The sequence below is a fragment of the Patagioenas fasciata genome, chromosome 17, assembly GCF_037038585.1.
Source record: "Patagioenas fasciata isolate bPatFas1 chromosome 17, bPatFas1.hap1, whole genome shotgun sequence".
Taxonomy (NCBI): Eukaryota; Metazoa; Chordata; class Aves; order Columbiformes; family Columbidae; genus Patagioenas; species Patagioenas fasciata.
In genome coordinates this window covers 4,522,619-4,545,292 of record NC_092536.1, presented here as the reverse complement: position 1 = coordinate 4,545,292, position 22,674 = coordinate 4,522,619, and the positions used below count along the sequence as shown (strand labels likewise).

Sequence of the window (22,674 nt, the reverse complement as noted above, 5' to 3'; positions counted from 1 at the left end):
AAGAAGGTTTTTGCATCCACATTAGGAGTCAAGGACAAATTTACAGAGTTACTCCTGAGCAATGTTACAAGGATGCTTACAAAACAGATCAGTTTAAAATAAAACCCAATAGATGTCATCATACTTTTAAAGAAATATAAAAAGATTTAGATTTGCTGGTAAGTCCAACATAATGCCTAAGCCTGACACTTCTGTGGATGGAAGAAAACCCACTGGGCTTCTCAATGTGCACTGTGATAACACATATCTATCGTAAACCCACAGAGGAAACCAAGGCAGCGGGAAGGTGAAGTGACCCATCAGGGTTATGTGCAGCCAGTGGTACAAGCTTCTTGATTCCAAGTCCTGTGTCTTCCGTACTCAATCATATTTTCCAATAAGAACTGACTGCATTTGGAAAGAAAACTGCTGCAAAGCCATCATGAAGAGTGATCACTCGGTGAGTCTAGCCTGAAAAAAACACCGTCACTGCCTTCATCTCAGAATTATTCTGACCTAATGCATCTTTTCTGTTGCTGCTGTTGTTGTGCATTTGTGCTCAGAGCTTGCTGAAAACCAACATCGTTTGGTACCCGTGCCCATCCCACAGCAATGTTGCTTTTTGTTTGGAAGTTGGTAGCCACCCTACTTGTGTTCAACACCCATCTGTGGTTTGGTAAGACATTTGAGGCAAACATCCCATCGTCAGCCAAAGCAACATTCAAGCTGCTCTGCTCCATTAGAGAAATCTCCCCCAATCTCACATGATGGTGGCATTCAGCTCCTCGATTTCTTCCCGAAGGCGCCTGGTTTCCTCTTGCATCTGGGCTCTTTCCTGCTGCAGTTTAGCGATATATTCTACGGTTTTCTGGAGTGTGAGCGCATGGCTGATCTAGACCAAACACAAACACAGGGCTCACTTCATGGAACAAAGCTAGACAGATGAAGAATTTGCCCCTAACCTGCTGTAACACCCAGAAAAGCACTTCAGCACCTTAAGTTCCCTTCACTGTGTGCAAAAGCGCATAGATAAGCAGATCAAAATACCTAAGATAATACTGAACTCTAAATTTCTTCGGCTCATTTGCACACTAGTACAGAGAAACGTGGTTGCAGTACTTGCTTTCTTCAACAAGTTACATTTTTGCTACTTCGCTGAAATATTTTAACAATTTTACACGGTTTATTTAATTACCTACCCTCTTAAAAATATTTACAATTCTTACTGAAGGATGTGTGACATCTGCTGACAGATTAATAGTGTTCAAAGTTTACAATATAGATTATTTAGTTCGGGAAACCTGAAGTCATTAAACAGAAGGTACCATGGTCTAGTTATCACCAAAGGAGAAAGAAACAGCGTCACAGATCTTTTTAAAAATACTCTTCAGTTTTGAGGAAAGAATTAAAAATCTGTACTTGAGAAACAAAAATTATCAGACATTCTACTAAATCCACTATGTCAGAAGAAAGGTGACGTAACAGTAAATGCAAAGTCATCTTATGCTGCAAATAAGACAAAAATCCTCATTACTGGTGTCCCAAGAGCAAGGATTGCAAAGATCAGGTTTTTTCTTTCCCTGTTGGCTTTAAAGCTGCAGTAACTCATCAGACAAAACTCGTTCAGCATTTGAAGCTGCCTCAGAGAACAATGTCTAAGAGAGGAAGCGCTTTCACATGCTGTTCCAACTATAAGCTGTGGATTTATCATCCTTTCCAAGTCCCTCAGTTCGAGCATCTCCCCTGACTGAGTGGCTTTCTCATTCAACAGCAAAGAGACTAAATTTAATAACAAGCCTTTTTAGAATGACCCTTCCCTATATCCCATGTTAAAATGTTAGTGCTGCCAAGTTACTTACCAACGTGGAGTTGGGTGAAACCAAGTTGACCAGAGCATCGAAACCAATCTTGATATTAAACCTTCGTTTTTGTTCTGAAATATGCTTCATTTGTCGGTTCTGCATAAATAAAATTAGCTTAGTCTATGCTGCTCTCCTTCACCATTCTACTGCTATGACTACATCAGTTATTCAAATTCACAGTATGATTTCTCTTGAATTGCAGCATTCACAGTCTTCCCAGTCAAAGCCACACAACTATAAACTTGCAAACAATGATTTAAGTTATTAAAAACGAGTGTCCAGTGCATTAAATTCAATTCCAAACCTTTAAAGTTTTCTTCCTACAGTAAAAAAATGCTATTCAAGACTGTTACACAATTGCCTTTTCTGAATTCAAATTCCAATTTTTGAGGCGTGTAATTAGTTAGGATCCTGTTGATGCCTTTAAGAGTCCAAATCATTTCTTCCTAATACATACATAATGTAACGTACATACAGGCAGTCTGACAAAAATAAGAAAGAAAAAAGAATCCACAACTCTGGGCTATCCTGAAGATAAAGGCTTTGTCAGGAATTAACATCTTCATTTGTAGCATTAAAAACTTAGAAGCTGTTTCCACCAAGATCCTTGGAAGAAAATAGGGAGTTTGCCCTTTGAGAACGCATTCTCAGCAGAGTTAGCCCTTCTGGCAGCAGCTCACCACCACCCCAGTTTATAACGGTGGAAAAAAATGTAATGCAGTGAAGTAACTTACCAAAACCACAGAAAATGCAGGTTCAAGGGCAAAACTGAGATTTCCAGTACTCTCTGTGCTTTGCCAAACTGAAAAAACGTTACCCAGCAATACAGAACTACTATATATTATAGCCCATCTCATTGTAGTGCCCTTACTCTTAAGAACACTCCTCCATCTAGTGGCCACTTTCCCACCGTCGACCAGTCCTAGTAATTTGTTCCTTCGTTAACTCACTCTCTAGCAGCAAGAACAGGCTGCAACTGCTGACTGTGAGCACTTACGGCAAGCAAAGAACTGCAGACTTTCGCAGGTAACTTGCAGCATGCTCAGCAAGCGGCAGTTCTGCTAGAACTGGGCGCAACCAAGCTGACATTAACTCAAAGATAGAGAAGCCCAAAAGAGGCTGGCACTTGCAGGATGGTTCACTGACACTCCCTTTCACCACTGAATGAATGAGAAGGTTAAAGCTGATTTTCCCACACTGGTTGTTTTTTGAGGAGAAGCTTCTCAAACCATCACAGGAAGTGTTCTGACGAGGCCAGCTTGTGTATGAGGCACAGCCAGATTTCAGATGCCGTGCAAGCTAAGCCTAAAGCACAAATACTCCACCGTTCCTGAAGCACAACTTAGTCTCTAGTCCATGCTCAGACGCCAGGGCAGAAAAGTAGCTACAAAGCCAAAGAAAAAGCACCTCAAAGGACACACACCTTAAAAGCAGTCATAGTGGGGTCAGTGGCAGGTTTTCCTGAGCAGCTGTTCTGGGGAGACTGTGGACTGGGGCTCTGCTCAGAGGTGCAGGGGGAAGCTTGGCCTGAATTCTTACAGTCTCGGCCTTCATAAAGGAAGAAAGAAAAGTCACATTAACAAACAACTTTCCGTAGCAAACGTAACTGCTGAGAAGTTTCTATTCAGAATTGAACTGAAATGCAGTTGGCAACCAAATTATTGATGCAGCAACCACCACATGGTAGAAAATGTTGAGATTGCTGAGAAAGTTTAGTATCTCATGGTGCAAGGCCCATACATCCCAAACAGTGATATGCAATACTCTTTTCACACACACAGCCATTTCAGTAAAGGCATGTTGAACTCATAGGCTGCAATTCCATCGTTCTGCTGTACCCCCCCATTTGAGGCTCCATTGGCCTGGGAAAGGATGGTAACACAAGCCGCTTACCAGCAAACCCAGTACACGTCTCTAAAACCAGCCCAGATATTGCTCTATCAACATGCATGCAAAAGGAGTCATTGCACTTACCTACTGTTTACAATGATTGTGTCTCAGATTCTCGAATAAAAATTATACTTATGATATTGAACAACAAACCTATTCAGCACTTTCTAGGCAGATGCCTCTTAAATGAGTTTAGTTTCTTGGTGACTATGAATGGTACATCCTTTCAAAAAGGAGCACAAAATCGCAGTTTGTGGGAACACTGCACAGTAGTTTAAGACAAAATTTGCAAACAACTGGATGCAACTGAAGCTGCTGGGTAGAAGGGTCTAAAAAGCTTTTCCTTCAAAAATTATCCAGGGATCCTCAAGGCCCATTTACCCCCTGCCTGACCAATGGAAACAGAAATGTGCAGCGGACAGAAGGTTTGGAGCTTTCTAACTTACTAGGTGTAGGTGAGGGAACTTGTGAACTGCTACTGTGGGAAGACATTTTCTCCCCTTTCACCAACGCATCCTGGACTACACTAGGAGAGAAGAGATGTGAGACTGTGGACTGGGTTTGTTGACTACTTGGTGCTCGCTGTGCTGGACCAACCAGAATGTTACTACGGAACTCCGTCACCCTGGGAGCCTGGGAACAGCACAGAAAAAGCACAGAGAAAAACAGAGAGAAAGAAAAAGAGCAGGAAGGGGGAGATGGGGCGGAGGGAGAGAGGGGAAAAGGGGGAAGAAAGAGAGGGGAAGAGAGAGAGAGGAAAAGAGAGAGAGAGATTTGTTACCTCGCCTTTCACTAAAAGTAGCAAATTAACACATGATTAACAATCTGATGACATGAAATAAAGGCTAATACATAAGGAATTGGCAGGCACAGAAGTTAGTCTTCTGGCAGGAGACCAGTATCCTTTCATAACTTAAAGCAGTATTAAAACACATCAACAGCATAATATGTTAAAATCTATTTCCATCTTCCTGCACACAACACATTGGGAAACCCGCTCACATATTCCAGGCGTGCTTTCCAACAGGCCCAGGGAAGGGTGAGCATCCTGGGTTCCTTGTGGCTTCTGCACGATTCATAAAAAGCACAGACCTTCCTCATTCATGGTACTGCACACACACACCTCTTTGCAATCTTACTGTTGTGTGAGACAGAGTCTGTGAGGATTAGATAGTGCCTCCAGGCCCACAAAGTAGCTAAATTAAAAACAAGCAAACATAATGCCGAATGCACAAATGCATGTGCTGGGTAACAGGTGAGATTCAGTGGACTAGTTACCCTCCTGAGTACATTACGGCTCTAACTACTTGCAAATTACAGGCCTAAAAAAACAAATATATTTTTTTCTTCTTCTTACTCTGACAATTCCAGCTGGTGCAATTGCAACATTAGACTGAGACGTGGCTGGCGTCAAAATCCCCTCTCTTTTTAAAGGTGCTGGAGTTACAATCACAGCTCTGGACTGTCCCTGAAAGGCAGCTGAAGAACACAATTACATTAGAATTGTTAATGACACACACAAAAAAGATGGAGATTATTTTACATGAAATAACTTCTCATTGAACAAGGAAATGGATTAATGGGAACCTATTTGGTACCATTTCATTGCAATACAAAGTGCCACCAGTTTTCTGATAATCTCAACCCCACGAATCCAGTCCAAATGACTCCAACACGTCAGGTATTTCTGAGGTTTCTAGCATCGTTGTCACTGTTTCAAGGTGAATTTACAGAGGTACCTAGTAAATCAGAGAGAAGGAGGATCATCTTCACTTCTGCTCTCACATCCACACTTGGATCTCAGGCTTGCTCTGCTGACCAAGAAAGGGTCATCACAGAAACCAACTCAAGGATGCCTGTTCTCTTCATGCTCCCTTATATGTATTTTAAATTCTCTTCCTCACCACTTCACTATCTGGTTTTACAGCTGTTTTACAGGACACAGAAGCACAAGATAACCAAATGCGACTGGGAATCAGTACCTAAATTCCAGAAAATAGGCTAAAGAACCAGGAGTTCTGCAGTGTTAGACAGCTAGAGATCATTGTGAATAGCAGCATTCGTCTCCGCAGAGAAAGTTACAAAAACAGTCTGTACAGGATCCTTGCCCTCACAACGGGAATCACGATCCTTGCTCTCAAGTTGTTTTTTTTCACCACTACAGTATTCTAGTCTAAAATCAATCTGTTAAGGTCTCAATTTAACCAACTCAGATGTACAGTTATTGACACGGCATTAACGCTGACACTGTTCTTGCCCAGGCTTTGCCGAGAACATGACTAACCATCCTATATTGTTACTGAGGGAAGAATCCCACAGAGACACAGTTTCTGTCTGCTCTTTGAGAATACTACACCAAACTTACTCAGTTTCATTCTAGGTTGCATTGGCTCCAGTTCTCCTTTATACTAATAAAGTTGTGATGTAGGAAAAGTGTCGGAGTAGTTCAGTCACTGCCAACCCACCCCTCTGCGGTTTAGCATCAGGATACTGACGGACACAGACAGCAGAACGGGATATCTAATGCCCTGCTGTGACCAACAACAACTGTGTTTTGAACCAACTAAAGTTTCTGTATAGCCTTTAGTAGAAAGGCCCTCGGGTCAGCCCTTGTGTGGGTCTGTCAGGCAGAGAGCGCTGTCGTCTGACAACGGGACTTCATTCTGTCTGAGCATTCCCACATCCAAAGCTGGAATCACAACCCTTCCACTGTTCACTAATGTTAAGCCAGACTTAAGGCCTCTTTACTGAGCTCAAGAACCTGCTCTTACCAGTGCATTAATGCTGCTGCACACAGTGGGTATTTCTGACTTCCACATTTGGTTAACTGTAACAATCAGCACCTATTTAGATACTCCTTTAGATTTTTTCATGCTTGTATCCTACACATGCATCTTCTGCAGACTTCTCTCAAAATCAGAAAATTTATCCTGAAGTGGTGATAACAGTGCTTTCCCATGTGAAATCTTGCACCTGATGAGAGAATCTGTGCAGATTTTTAAGTCCTTATATCACAGGGCAGTAAATGTTACATGTTCCTTTCTAACACAGGTTATAATATAATTTGTTTTAGTCATGAGATTTGTTTGTCCTGAACACAAGTGACAGGCATAAATGCCTTAGTTACAAGTACTGACATTTATTCTATTTATGCTATTGGATTTGACCTCTGAGCTTGGTGTTCCAGCGGTTTAGGAACACTGTGATTCCTGAACACACGCCACTGCAGGAATTAAAAACAGCAACAACTTTAAATCTAGATGAGAAGCAAAGCCATTTGTTGTGATGGTTCAGAACTACTTACTGAAGGACTGGGAAAGTGATATATGGGGTGAGGAACAACCCCGGAGGCACTAAGAAAGCTAGGAGCAAAAAATTTCTGAAAATGAGAGATGCCTACAACACTTTACTAGGTGAGAAATGCACATCTCAACTGCTGAAGGTACACGGACTCTTGCTTTATAATGTACTGTAGACAAAAACACTGCCGTTAACACCCTGTGCTATTAATCATGGGTCATCTTGTTCCCAGTGACATACCAGAATTAGATCCTTGGGTCTGTTCTACTCCTGAACAGCAATTTATTTTTTTTTGGTGGGTAACCACAATGCCAAGCCCTGGCAGACACACCTGCTTCTCAGTAAAGCCTGTTTAACAATCCTCCTCCAGGCAGGGTTTTTCTTGGATTATTGTTGCACATTTCAGGTGACTTAAGTCACTTGGCCCCCAGCCAGCGCAAGTCTAAAAACAGCATGCGACAATCCTAAAAAAACGCGGACTGCCTGTCCTGTCTAGTCTTGAGCTTTCCCACAAGAACCACCACAAGCAAAACTCTCTCTACTCAAACTTGCTATTCTTAAATGGTTCCAAATCATAGCCGATGTGGAGGTCCCAGCAGATTGGTTAGGCCTTCACAGTCTGAGCTGAAAATCACATGCTCCTGGCAGCATCTCAAGAGTCTGTAGATTGCTGGAGAGAAATATCTCCAGCTGCCCTCCCTGTTCTTAGTCCTTCCCCACTGGAAGGGCTGATTCTCATCTCCCTGGTCCTTCCATGGAGCACTGGTGGTGGATGAGAAGCACACTGCCCTGCTTCCATCCACACCAACGCTGTGGTCCACTTCAACAGCTGCTCCCCGGCCAACACCAGACTCAGTCTCAAAGAATTTCAGGCACACCAAGATGAACTTCAGAATATAGCCAAAGTGCTACCAAAGGACGTACACAGTACCCTGCTATTACAGAGCATGATGATGCACAGGGAGGTGTAGTGACTTTCCAGGGCAACCAGATGAGTCAATGACAGTGACACAGGTGGCAGTCTCCATCCCACACCACCTCCTCACCATCTCTGCTGTGGCTGAACGCTCTGAGGGACAGTTAATCAGAACGGCATTGAAAATCCAACCCAAGGTTTCTGTGGGGTAGGAGCACAGAGCTCTACTCATCCCACGGGCTGATGCATCTACACAGCCCAGCACAAATTTTATGAGGAGATGTCCCCCTGCTTTGGCAGGTTGGCTTTTCACATTCACAACCAAACTGCTTCCAATCCTCGCAGCAGTCAAAACATCCTGTTGAACAGTGCAGTCACACACCAGTGGATTCAGAAGTCCCTTGGACACCCTCGAGTAGTTATATTTTTACTTATGATGTAAACCAAGAAAAGCAAGAAGGTTTCCCTCCTACTAGTCCCACTCAAAAAAAGCAAAGCATCACCCCCCTAGTGCTTCTCACCTGGGGTGATGAAGGCATTCTTTACCAATAAGGACACTGTTTCAGGCTTCGGAGCAGGCACTCTTTTTTGTGAGTGTTTGGGCCTTGTCCCAGTGCTGGCCAGAGGAAGAGCTTTGGGGAGTGCAAATGTCAGCTGGGACTGCAGCTGGGGCCGGGGCTGGCCCTGCAGGACAGCAGTCTGGAAAGCCAGGTTACAAGGCACTCCTGCACCCGGCTGCTGCGTTGCCAGGATGTAGTTTTGGCTCTGGCTGAAGGTGGTGGCAGGGGCATTGTGGGTCAGCGTCGCAGAAGCTGTGTGGGTGATAACTGTAGATTCACAGAGGCCAGACTTTGGGGCTTCTGGTGCAGCAAATGCAGCTGGTGAAGAGCTTAAGTTGGAATTCAGAGGCACTGCAGGCAATGGGGCCGGGTGCTGTTGTGTTGCAGGTTGAAGCAGTGGCAAGGGTGCCTGAAACACCGGCATAAAAGTCTGTGGCCCGCTGAGAGATGAGGAGTCAGGAGTGAAGTCTGGTGGCTGGATGAAAGATCCCTCACTCCTAATGCTGGAACACTGGTTGGTGTCAACATCGGGAATGACGGGCGCAGGTACTGGGGAAGCAATCAGTCCGTCACCGAGGGTGCCTGCTGGAAGCGGGCTGGGCAAAGAACCTGACGGCAGCACAGGAGACTGGCAGAGAAGAAAAACAGTACGGATTGAGAGAGGACCCCTGAAACTCACCTGAACCCCTTCTGAGAAGGAAGGTGGCTCATATCTGAGAGTATTCATAGCACACACACGTCTGAGATCAGGCTGTTTTAAACAGTGAGAATCTCTCTTACCTGGGAAGAATGGCTGCTGCTGTCTGTTGTACCTGAGCTGACAGCAGACACAGAAGGGAAATAACTACTGGAACGACTGGGTGTGAATAAATCTGAAATATGAAAAGACACCTATTATTTATCTGCTTTTCATACTCAAGGTGCAGCATTGTTAGATTCTAAAATTCACAGGAATATTAATATTATTTAGCAAATAATGAAACCAGGAGATTTTTGCTTCATACAACTGCTGCTGACTGAGCAACGAATTGTTTTCTGAGGAACTGATCTCTTCTGGGCAGACTTCTTCAACTTTCACGCTAGCTGAGGACAATACAAAAATCAGTCTGCTGTTTAAGGTTTACCTGCACATAGACAGCCAGGAGCTAATTCTCAGTGCAGTCCCACAACACTGGTTTTTCTGATGCAGACTGCACGCAGGCCCAGCAAACAGATGTGGCTTTTGACTTGAATGAAGATCCATAAACATCAAAGTTCTCAGTAGTAGTTTCATGTCATATGTAATGCTTGAGAGTACCAGAAAATGTTCCAAGGCAAAGTGTTAAATCACTTCATCACTAAGAATCACCCTTTGTGATTCTGCGAGTTCTCCTGTCCACATCTGATGTTCTGTCTTTAAATACTCAATGACTTACGGTCTAAATGCTATTCTTTTGAAAGGCAAATTAACGACCAGGTTCAAACATTGGAATAAACAACCCTAAAGTGACTCTCAAACCCAGATAAGTAAAGGAATGGGGTCACAGTAATAAGAAAGTCTCCCCACATATGCACCTGTTTGAAATAATGAACAATGAAAACATACATCAAGTGTTTTTACCCTTCACTCAAATCTCCTGCCTTCTGAAGAGAGTAGATATCTGCAACATTTAATCTTCTGTTAAAAACTAGTTCATAAATCACTGCAATTTTAAATAAATTGACTATATATGTGATTCTTACCCTGAAAAGGCTCAAAAGTATCCATAAAATCAAAATTTGGCTGGAGAGGAATAAGCCCTGGTTGGATCATGTCAGCATTTCCTAAGTGTCCTGGAAAATTCAAAAGACAGATCAGATCAGCTTTCACATCACTTGCACAGTAACAGCAGTAGGAATCCACCATTTGGCTAGAACACCAGCACACACTTCACAGCCAGGCTGGGCCAGGGTGTTTACAGAAAAACTGCTGTTGAAATGAAGCGAGCATCTGCTTTTCCTCACTGCTACAGCACAGAGCCGAAAGCAAAACTACTGGGGAATGAAACTTTCAACCAGTAAAATGGAAGAGGTGGAACCTGATGGTTCTAATTAACAACTGGGGATTGCCAAGCTTGGACACCTTCTGCTCCCAAACCTCCCGGCTGAACGATACGTAAACTTGCTGGGAAGCACAACCTGAACCACCACAGCTCATAGTGCAGTATTTTAAAATAAACCATCATCCGCTTCACTTTGCGTCAGGTACACTCCATGCAAACTACAGTTGCAACAAGGATGGTGCATAGTGGATATCTGTCCTGTTAGGGAGCATTCGAAAGAACTGTGTAGCCCATGGGATTGTTTTTAGACGAGCTGTGACTTGCCCTTGTTCTAAGGGACATAACCAAAGAAAAATACACGGGCATTCCCTTAAAACTACACATATGTGCTGTGAGATAAATAATAATGCCTTCACCACTGATATAGGTAAATACTGCTCATTACAGATTCATTCAGAGCAATATTAGAGGACGGTGCCAGGAGCAGCATGTAAGAAGCTAAGACAGAAATTAAATTTAGACAAATAACTGGGGCTCCATAACTTATAAAGCATTAGATAGGTTGATTCTCTGACCTATTTTTTATCTGTATCAGCAAAGCTGGATAAATTCCTTAGGCAAGATTAGAAAAGCAGCAAAGCAAAAAAACAGACTTCTCCTAGAGGTTCCCACTGTAAAATCAACCCAGCTCACAGCCAACAAATACCTATGTCCCTGGAATTTGGCCAGGAAACCAGCTGATGTGAAGACAGTGTGGAGAACAGCGTGTCAGTGAACTCGGACATAAGCATATCTGCATCCAAGAGGCTGCCTTCCTCCATAGGGACAGGGGTTTCTCTGCCATACCTTCTTTTTTGCAAGAGAACCACATCATCATCCTGCCAAAGGAAAGAAAGAAAAGTCAGGCTGCCTAGATAACACTAAAGCAGTCAGGTGCAGATGTATAAAAACAGTCTTCATTTTTCACAGTTTTAGAGAAAGAAACTCTCCTTTAGGAGCCGTGTGAATGGAATGAAAGAGATCAGTGGTACTTCTAATACATCAACAACTTCAGTTCACTGGTCTTGGCAACAACAGAAAACTTCAGTACAGCACTACCATACTCTGGGAAAGGTTTTTTGCCAAAAAAACCCAGATGTTGACTAGAAGGACATATGTCAAAATAATTTCAACACTTTCTAGTTTCATTTATTATACGTATATTTTTTGTACCTACAGTGTAACGATTTCTTGGTTTAAATAAAGATTTTAAAATAACATGCACATCAAAAACCCAAAGCAAACAACTATCTTGAAGTGTATCTGAATGTAGTTAAGTGTCATTACAATCAGACTTTGCACAAGGTATGTTGATACTCTTGCGGGCACTTTCAGCTCGTGAAGAATGCAACACAACGTGACTTGGTTCACTACAGGCTGAGCTAAATTGAACTGCCTTGCATTTCTGCAGACTGAAAACACACACAGTCAGGTTCTTACAGCCAAGCCAACACGCAGCTGTAACTACACCAACACCACCATGACTGTGCATTGGTGCTCATGGCCAAAACAGCCCAGAGTTGTGTGAAACTGGAACAGATCCGGACTTATCCTTAGCACCAAAAAGGAAAAAAAACAATCAGAACAATGCTTTTGATCATCAGTTTCTATGGCCAAAGCAGGTTTGATGGCTTTAGGGGGTTTTAAAGAGTTTGCCCTTTTTTTCTAATCCTGGCACATTATTTGTCCACGTTGTGGGCAGCAGGAAGATCTGCAACACGTAGCACACACATGGTCACAGATCCAGGTCCACAAGCACAGCACTAGTGGCAGTTACAACTCACTAATGAGTGAACTAATGTGCCAGCTCTCAAAGAGATCAATCTTTCTGCGCACCCAACACTGACTCTCATTTCTTCTGCCACAGCAATTTACATTCAACCTCTCCCTCCATCCAATTTAAACTACAAATCTTCCACTGCTCTGTAAGGCACAGAAACATTAAGGTGTTTAATCATAATTAAGGCTTAAGCAAGATGCTTGTCTTTAGATTTTAATCAACGCAAGCTACTGCACGTTACAGCTTTGTTACTTATTGCAGCTCGTACAAGCACAAATACTGCCAGTTATCAGTGGTATTACCTACCCTGACCAAACTTGAAAGATCTTCATCTTTATGTTTCTGTAACTGCAAAAGTAGAAGAAACAGATGTTAAAGTCAGAATAAGTCCTGTATATGCCAGCAGAAGACCAGATTTTGCAAAACTTCTAAGATCCAATCATGCACAATTAGTCCCTGCACAACGATTTTCAGTTAGGTAGAACTAAACAGATGAGTATGCCTGTACTATCTGCTTTAAGTGTACTTGCACGCTAGCAAAAGTGACGGCACAACTCAGAAAGCAACAACATACTGATCAGGTTCAAGTAAGTGACTTTGTGTAAACCAACAGACCCTTTTCTTGAAGTATGTTCTCCACTTGTGGTATTCCCTGATGACTATTTCAATTCTTCGTTTCCAGTATTTCCCTTCTGTTGCAATGGCCTGAGAACACAAACACATACCATGAATTACAGGGAATCATGTAATGGCTGAATGTTCAATAAATTTCCAAGTAAATGTTCAGGCATAAAAAATGCAAAAGAAAGCATGCTCATTCTGTTTGAGCTCATGTATCAGCAGCCCACACTGTCCCAGAGTTCAGCTGTCACAAATAGCAAATCTGACAGTACTAACTTCATCTTCCCCACAATAAACAAGAGATGATGTCTGACTGCACTGTCGGCATCTCCCACATCAGCTCAATCATAATTGATAGATAAGAAATTAAAAAAAACCCAAACAACTTAAAAATTAATTTACTAAAATATAACGTATAAAGCATATAACATCCTGTTCTGCAGAAAACAGGCAAAGAGAGTTTCACATGAACATGCACACACGTACACGAAAGCTGTTAATAATGACACAAAGCAAGAGAAACCTCATGTCCAGCTCAGGGAGAAGCATGACCTTGCAGGCCACATATTAACAGCAACAAAAGCATCGGAACAATGTGGGTCTTTAATGTATCACAGATAGCAGTGTATAAGTTGGGGACAGCAGACTAATGAGAGCCTTAACACAACTTGCTTGTGTTCGAGGGTCATCTTTCAACACAAACACCAACATTGTTCTTTCAAAAACCTGAGACAGTTCCACAAACTCATCTGGAACTCCTTTGAGTTATAAATTATTCTAGAGTTATGCAGTATAGAGAGAGCCACATATTGCCACATCAAGGGCCTCACTGGTTTTCTGCAAGAAGCCAGAGGGCAGATGTTAGTTTTCATTTAACGCTTACAAAAGCACAGAAATGAAAGTATGCAAACTTATATTCACTCTTTTTGTGAAGTTACCTTGACAGAGAAAGAAATTGCTTGTTGTCTAGAAATCACTTCTCATCAATTAAATAAACAAGACTCTCCCAGCATCATTTAGATTCAATCCTGGAAACAGTCGTCACTGATTTCCCACTGACTTCAGCAATCTCCAGCCAGCAGAGAGTGGTGGCTGTCAAATTCTTAACTATTCCAACTGCACTTCTATGACTTATGTTTCAGTAAACCAGAATACAGGCATAAGTTACAGAGATAATAAATGTCCTTCTGGTTGCACCCTGATCATCTCAATATGATAAACTTAGAAAAATGGGTTCAACAGACATCTCCTTTATACTAATGGTTCTTTCTAAATAAAGACAAGAGAGGCAATAATTGCTATGCTGCTCTCACATCCAGCAGATTGAAAATCTTGCGATAAACTCCAGAGCTCATTAGTGCGTTTCTCAGGTTTCACACACCTCTGGCCGACGATGTTCCTCTACATCAACAGAGCCGTCCAGTGGAGTCACAAAATGGCACACTGGATTCTTGCGCTTCTCCAGGTCTGAAATGGGAATGAAAATCAAAGTGCTCAGCACAGGCAGGTTCTACAGAGACCTCTGTCACTTCAATGGTAAGATGTGGAAAAAACCCTAGCCAGAGTTCCATCCAGATAACCAAAAGGCAACGGGGATCTCGGGCTGCACTTGGACTGCTCAGTGCAGCCTCTGTGTGCACATCCCTAAGAACGCACCGATACAAAGGCGCTGCCATGACAGCCTCCGAGATATCTGGGCCTTCAGCACATCTTTGAGCTTTTCATTAGACAGTAATTTCAGTTCTTCTTGTTTCTTACATATACAGCTCTTGGAAAACATTTTATAGCAAGTGACACAACCCAGCATGATACTTACACTGCATGTACCATGCCCTCCAGATGGCATTATTGAGACGGATTTTGTCTCTCCACTGAAGTTTCAAGCCTTTAAAATTTTTCCATTTTGGTGAAACCAGCTTTCCACTGAAACAAAACAGACAGCAAATCGTTCTGATTTCAGTTTTTCTCTTGACACTCCTTCCAAGACAAAGCATCCCCCTAAAACTAACGAATTGTCAACAGAAAAAAGTACAAGCCAGAGGATCTACATTAAGTAGACACAACTTCATTTCTACAGTTCTGTTTAATGTTCCAAGGTGGTAGCACCGGAAAGGAAGAACCAAATGTCCAAGAAAAACCATTACCCACCAATTCTACAATGCTGGTAAATGCAGCTGGGTACACAGGATCATCAACAGACTAGAAATAGTCTGTTGGAAGAAAAAGGAAAGGGGAGGCTGGAAAGAGAAACGGTTTATGTGTGAACAACCCTGGGAGGTGGGAGATGGGAGGAAAAACACAGAAGCAACAGGGACTCCCATGAATACTGTAAAAACACAAACTACCCAGCCCGTAAAAAACACCTTTATGAATCATTAATCCATACTACTGATAGTGCAGAGGAAGTAGGAAATATTAATAATGTAGTAAATTTCAAGCCACAAATTAAAGTATAGCTATTGTGCGAGAGGTTCTCTCTCATTTTTTGTGGTTTTAGCCATATATCTTCCTAGTTTACGTCTCCTTATGCTGTTTGTGCATCCTTGCTACAGCAGAAGTGGACCAGCAATACAAACTGCCATCAATATATCACATGCAAAGGCAACAGGTTCATCTGGAAACATTACAAAGAACATCACTTCCAAACACTTTGCCCTCTCAGAAAAGATCACCGAGTGGGATCAGTCAGGATCTGGTCAGTCGGGAGCGACTTTTACATGAATTGAGTGGCACTAGGGAGAGATGTACTAGAACAGGCCTGTGCTAGGGCACTGTATATTCACTAGCACACAATCAGTACAAATGAGCTCAAAGAGCAGAATTATTTTTCCTTTAAAGTCCCTGTTTTAATCTCTAAAATCACTGTGAGAATAGAAAGTACATCTTCCAGAAGTGCTGGGCATTTCCCTTGGCTCACCCAAGGCCACGCAGGGGCCGGCCTGGCGCTGCAGAACTGCTGATTCCCCACTTCCTACCCGCTCTCAGAAACCTCCTGATAGCAGCTCCTTCTGAAGAAAACTTACAATAGAACTTGTAATACTATAAACACATAAAAAGTCCTCATGGTCTACACAAAAGAAGCCAGAATGTCAGAGCTGCCAACAGTAGGATACTAAACTACCACTTTCTTCACGTATTCGGCTCATTGTTTCTCTTCTCCCTTGCAAACACAAGTGCTGCTACACTCTGGTATTCTGTCACAGTGACAGATGAGCACATGTCAGACCTCAGACGAGTGACACAGAAAGAAAAGCCACCTCTGCTCGTCCAATTTTACTACCACATATAACGCCAGTTGCAGCAGCAGGTTCAATCACCATCGGGTGAGCTGTTGCCTGACAGTAAAACACCACTTTTTTCTCTCTCTCTGCTCATTCTCTTTAAAAATAAAGTGTTATGGTTTTGTAGCACAGGGAAGCGGGTGTAAAGACCAAGTACCAACTGCACTAAAAGGACAATCGACAGCAAAAGACAGCAGACAAGTGACAAGCTCGTGAGTTTAGCGTCCCCGCAGGGTGTGTTCGCTGTAGGGCTCTGCTCCAGCCTCTGGGACTCTGCCGCTTGAGAGGAAACAAAGAACAAACACAATTCGGTCCACAAAATAGAATATCGCCTCCCTCTAAGGCAAGTACACTTGCTGGCGCAAGGAACTTCATTGACTGGAAGTAATACTAAACCATGTAAATTATTAGCAAGGAATAGGAAAAAACAATTATTAATGTACTTGTGTTATTTTCCGTAGCTGGGCTGTAGGATATTCAGTACAACCACACTTTTAATGCTCACTGAAGTCTAGGAAAGCCCTTCTGGCTCTTTTTCCCCCCTTTCACTACTGCACCTATATGCCGTTTTCTGAAACACGTCTCCCAGAACACCACATCTAAGTTTCAAGGCTCTCTCAGTGTTTTCTCTCAGTGTTATCCAGAGGGCCAGGGCAGACAGTGGATCTCCATTTGTTTAATATTTTCCCCATCTCTGCAAACTGTGTTCACTGCACAGCCAGCTCTGCCTCAAGATCATTGCATATCTTGTCTTATCATCCCTTCTAAACCCAGATCAAAGCACACCCTTTTTTTTCCGTTTCTCGTGTGTACATTAATAGTTTGGAGACAGAAGATGAACATGCTGATGCATCACCAACACTGACAAATGCCCACATGCCTTTGACTAAGAAATCTGTCAACTTAATGTTCATCTCTTCATAGCTCTGTGTGACTGGACAGTTTGCCAGAGCAACATAACTCTAATAATCTTCACTCAGAATAACAAGAACAAATGCTTTTCTATTAAAAAAAAAAACAAAACTAAAAGGAAGTGTTAATTCTTGTACACTCCTTGCATCTTCAAAGAGCCAATTAAAACTGGAATTAAAACACAAGTAGTTCAAAACATTTTCTATTACATTCTTACAAAATGCTAAACAAAAGTAGTGCATCAAAAGAAGGAAGTGATTAAGAACCTATTCTTAAAATAATAATTATTTTTAGTTCCCATGGGAGTAAAGCACAAGTCCAGCTTGAGGTCATATGTGAAACAACATCAGCTTCAGTGGAGAGGAACCAGCATGAAGCTGACAACAATATTTAGACACTATTCCAAATTCCAAAGTCAATGGAAAGTCAATTACTTTGAACAACACTGTGACTGAGAGCAGCTGCCTAACAGAAAACCATCCTCAGATTTCAAAGCTCCAAAACAACAACAAAAAGAACAAGTGGAGAGACCCACTGGTTGCTGCTCCCTGTTTCCTAAAACCATGCTGACTCCTACAAAAAACAGCAGAGCAACCTGCCAGCCAGCCAGACGGTCACAACGTACCTGCGAGCATAAAACATCAGCGCGCACATGGCCTTCGCTCCTTCTGCAGCAGCTGCGGCAGCTCTGCGGGAGCGTGGGTTCCGAGGGGAGGAGGAGGAGAGCGCCCCAAGGGACGCCTGGGCCAAATACTGCCCGGTACCAGCTGGGACAGCTGGATCCACACCAGCCACTGGCATGACCTGGAGGATGTTGGTGCTGCACAGATGGTGCCCAAGGAGGGGATCGCAGAGCGAAGTGGTTGCATTCTGCAGGGTCGCTGCTGCCCGGGATGTGCTGGCTCATGTACGCAACGCTGGAGGAAAATATTTCATACCTTCATCACTGTTAAACACAGATTGAATCAAAGTGGTTGAAAATCAGCTGGTGGATAATATGCGATATATTCCAGCAGTTCTGTTTCATCTCCCATATAGAGATCTCCACCTCCTGAGACCAAACATCCTCAAGTGATTTGATCACAGCAAAGCAATTAAAAAAGCTTCAGCTGAACAGCCAGAGCTGGAATTCCCCTTGGACACAGGGACCCCGGTGTGCTCTGGAGGACCCGCGATGTTTTCAGAAGACAAACTGCAGATAATAGAGGCTGCCACTTCCATGTGCTGCCGTTTCCACCTGTGAGTCCTGGATTTGACAAGAAAGCCTGGAGTCCTCTCCCAAGAATTTTTACCTATTTTTTCCTCGCTCAGGAACCACCTCTGGTAACCGAGGTCAGACCAGGCAGACAGATAATGCAGCACGGATCTGCCAGAGTAACACAACTCTCTCAATTTTTAAAATTCCAGTGAAAGAAATTGCATTTTAAAAACAATTACAAACCTTCAAACATCAAGATTTGCAGCAAAGTACAAGAAAGACATGTCCACTGTGAGAGCATGACCTGATTCCCATAAGCATGTTTGATTTTTACATTTTTCTTTAACCAACTGAAACATAATCTCTCAGTTAAAACTAAGGAAACAGCGAGGCTGAATTATGTGCTCGTGGCTCCAAAGTGTGTGAGTGACAGCACTAGAAGTGGGACAGATTTTTCTGACACACCGCCACGCTCTGCATGTCAAACCCTCATCTCCACCCTCTCATCTTTCACTTGTTTTGCTATGTAAGGACAAGGAAAATCTCTCGCTAGAGTTGGCTCTCTAGGGCTGGAGAAGTTATTTTTTAATTTTGCACTCGGAGAGCACCTGGCCTGGATCTATCGTACATGGAATCTAAACATAAACCCCCGAGCACTGTGGCTCGGATTCCAGAGGCCTGACCCTGCTGCCCAAATATATATTCTCAGCAAACACAGCAGCGATACCTCGAAAAGCAGACCTGCAGGAATCACTTCCCATACAGACCGTATTGGCATTGTGTACTATTGTTGTAAGCAAATAATTGTTTTCAAATCTGAATTTTGTCAATTCAGCTTACAAGGAATGAGCTACAGAAGCGTATTGCGTTTTCCTGTGCAGCTCACAGGTTCCCGAGGCTTTGCCTGGTTAACTCCTGCCCCAAAGCCCATTTCCTCGTGCCACTTTCCCGTCCCAATTCCTTCCTGTATATGATCACACAACCTTTTGAGGTAGAGTAAGATTTTTCCTTTTATTGCAGGTGACGGTAGTGAGGCTCTTGATTTAAGCAACAGAAAAAAAGTCTGATTTGATATTCCAGTAGCTCAACAGCTTTGCTTTTTCAGCAACACAGGAAAGGAACTTTCTGGCTTCTCCGCAAGATTTTTTTTTGAAGGCGTGGTTTTAGTTTGTTTTTTAATCTCCAATCTGTTTTGCTGGGAGTTGGGCCTGTCAGCTCAGCTCTCCAAGAGCCAAAACTAACAGTATTTCCCCAAACAAAGGTTCATTCAGAGAATCAGATTATATGCATTGTGTGCTGGAGCAAAGAGACAGGCAAGTGAAACAAAAACCCTTCTACACTGAGTGTGTGCAGGAATTGCAAGGCCACGCTTTAGCATCTTACTATTCACACCTACAAAATTAATCCCAGCTGCAGCCCTGGGATGCTAATCCCAGACAGAGCTCCATTTAAAAGCAAACATTAGGCTTCCTAATGTTTGAACTTTTTCCTAATACTTGATTTCTGTCACTGGCTTTTGCTCAAACTTCTCAGATTCAGAATATTCACTACAAAGAGCTGCTTTCCAATACGGATGATCAGGAACTGATACGGCTGTCCAGTGCACTTTCCATCTCATTTAAAAGGATGGCTGTTGCCAAGGACCCTCCTGTACAGAGCTATGAACATGTCAAGATCCTCTTGAACGTCAAGTCCTTAGCCTAGATTAATAAACTGCTCGAGGTGTGACAATGTGGGACCTTGTTTTAAGCACCTAAATTACGGTTCAAAGACTTTTCACACACAGAGTTTCTGACAAACCCAAACAAGCGGTATCAGCGTGGCAGATCAGCACAGCTCCCTGAGCAGCACGCACCGCCAGGAACCCAGAGCTGTTTACCGTGCTCAACAGGCAGAGAAACCCAAAACCAGCACTTCTGCCACAGAGGATAGTGTAACGCTCTCTGAGCGACATTACAAGCCTATAAATATAGTGCAAGACTTCAGGGATCTTATTCTGAAAGCGACTTAAGTGTTTTAAAAAGAAGAGGCGCTCCCCCACATCTCCCTTTGTGCAACAAAGCCTTCATACCAGCTGTCTGCAACCAGCTCCCGGCAGCATGAAAAACACCAGACTTATTACAAAATCCAGTTATTAAAGACTCAAGACTGCAACAGCACACACAGTTCATTCAAAGTTTACATAAAAGCTGAACTAGAAGCTGCACAAAAGACATAAGCAGGCTGAAGGCACTCTTGAGTTACTCCTAAGGCTATTAAAAGATCAAAAAAACCTCATAGAAAGATAATATAGAGAGAAAACCCCTTCCAGAGTTAACATAAACCAGACTGGAATGGGGGTAGGTGGGGAAACAGAGAGTTTTAAAAAAAGAAAAAAATAAAAGCACCTCTAAAAGGCCATGCACACCTCACAGGAAAAGTCTGTACTTAGAGCTTTGTTGGATCCAAGTGCAAACAAACGCTTTGATGATGCCTTCAGCAAACCCAGCCTTTCAATTAGAGGTGAGCATCGCACAGACCTGCAAATCGGCAGTTCCTGTCCCTGCTACAGGAGCAGCCACCTCCCACAGCACAGCAGTGAAACTCGGCGGGACTCACCTGTCACAGAGCACAGCCTCCCAGAACGCCGAGCACGCAGAGAATAACGAGTGGGGAACAAACCTTCAGCTCAGGGCCAGCAGCTCAAACAGGAGCTGTGCAAACTCGGCTGCAGCACTGCAGGGAGGGCCGTGCAAGCGACCCTTTGTTAATTAGCTGGGACATGGTGGGGAAGCATCCTAATGCTGGTGGCACACAGTCCTCCCCATGCTTTTCCCAGGTGTCTCTCGTTGCCCACTCAGGACCAGGCAGGACCAGGACATGTCTGGTTCCCACACACTGGAGAGATCAGCCCCGTCCTTAGGAAGGCAGCTCGGGCGAAGCCGAAAAGCAGAGTTTGTAACTTTCTAATGATGGTGGTCACGGCCACCATGCCCACCACAGCATAGGGCATTGACAAATGTTTCATAGCAGTTAACTTTATAAAGCAATATTTAACCTCACTACATGCAGCGAGTGTAAGAAAGACCTTGGTTTTATTGCAGTATAACCTTATAAAGCCATTGCTTTGCTCACGGTAACCCTCATGCTTAAATATCTACCAGAAAAACAGTTCAGAAATTCCGATTCCATTCGCCTGTGCACTCATTAAAAGACACAGCTGGACTGACTTATCCCCTTTCCTTACCAAGAATGCATTTCCAAGTGGTCCAAGATGGTTTATATGTCCCAAAGCAAGTGGCAACTTCCTGAGTAAAACATGTGACAATGAGAGCACTTCCCTGAATCTTACTACAAACAAAACAACAAAAACCACTCTTCACTAAATGACACTTGCACAAGTTTCTTCTTTGAACCATGTTTTTCCCATGTGTCAAAATCACAATGAACCAGCCTCAGCCTTCTTTTTGTGGAGTCCCTTAGAATGCTCAAATGAAAGGTAATTAACATTTCTTGCGCATTTATTGCTATAGAGAGAAACAATCTCTCTCAACTTCCTGGGATCCGTCTCCCCATTTCAAAAGCCTGCTGGATCCCCACAGGCTGCAATCACCACATGCAGTGGTCAGACCCCAAGCCTACTAATGTGCTAATAAAAACTGCTAATAAAATTTTTAGGCTTCTTAAGGTCTGCTAAGATATTTACTGGAAATCTGAGTGTTCTACTTGTATGACTGGATACTGAAAACAGATGGGATGCATGCTGGGCTCCTAAACAACAGCCTTCACAGACCAAAACTTTATTAGAAACAGTAACGAGTTGGCTTTCACTGCAGATTTCTGTGCATCTACTTACAGAGTCTCTAAGTTGAGCTGTGCTCTATAATAACATTTGCTGGTTTGATAAAGTAAATGAGCAAAATCTAATTGCATGTTTCCTATGAAGGGTTAACAATTTCACACAGCAAGAGAGACTGACCAGAACACACGAATGCCTCTCGTTCCCATGCAGTTTGACTACAGATTACTCCTCCGTCATACAAGGAATGACTCAGATCACAGAGTCATTCAAGTCACAAACATATGGGAGCTGCTTTCACAATACGGCGGAATATCCAGCACCTCCTGGCAGCAGCACAGCACCAGGCTGCTATCACAGAGAGCAGCAACGCAGCAACACAAACTGGCCTTATCTGGAGCTTCCAGACCCAAATGCCACTGACATGTACTGTTCCACGCTGCCCTGCGGAAAACAAACGTTTCTGTGCCAAGCAAAAGCTATAAAATGAGAGCACTCTAAAGCTATAATTTTTATAAGGCAAAAGCCAAGTCTCTT

General features: G+C 43.1%; 1 protein-coding gene across 1 annotated transcript in view; it reads right to left on the bottom strand.

Moving 5' to 3' along the window:
• MLXIP (MLX interacting protein) overlaps positions 1–22,674 on the bottom strand; it is a 41,016-nt gene that overhangs the window by 5,735 nt on the left and 12,607 nt on the right. Inside the window, exons 2-14 of the mRNA XM_065851266.1 lie at positions 14,785–14,891; positions 14,350–14,435; positions 12,963–13,052; positions 12,654–12,695; positions 11,235–11,406; positions 10,230–10,319; positions 9,288–9,379; positions 8,469–9,135; positions 5,089–5,210; positions 4,178–4,364; positions 3,265–3,389; positions 1,839–1,937; positions 744–871 (exon numbers count right to left, since the gene is read on the bottom strand). Of these exons, the coding sequence (XP_065707338.1) occupies positions 744–871; positions 1,839–1,937; positions 3,265–3,389; positions 4,178–4,364; positions 5,089–5,210; positions 8,469–9,135; positions 9,288–9,379; positions 10,230–10,319; positions 11,235–11,406; positions 12,654–12,695; positions 12,963–13,052; positions 14,350–14,435; positions 14,785–14,891 (2,007 nt within the window). The remainder of the gene's footprint in view (positions 1–743; positions 872–1,838; positions 1,938–3,264; positions 3,390–4,177; positions 4,365–5,088; positions 5,211–8,468; positions 9,136–9,287; positions 9,380–10,229; positions 10,320–11,234; positions 11,407–12,653; positions 12,696–12,962; positions 13,053–14,349; positions 14,436–14,784; positions 14,892–22,674) is intronic.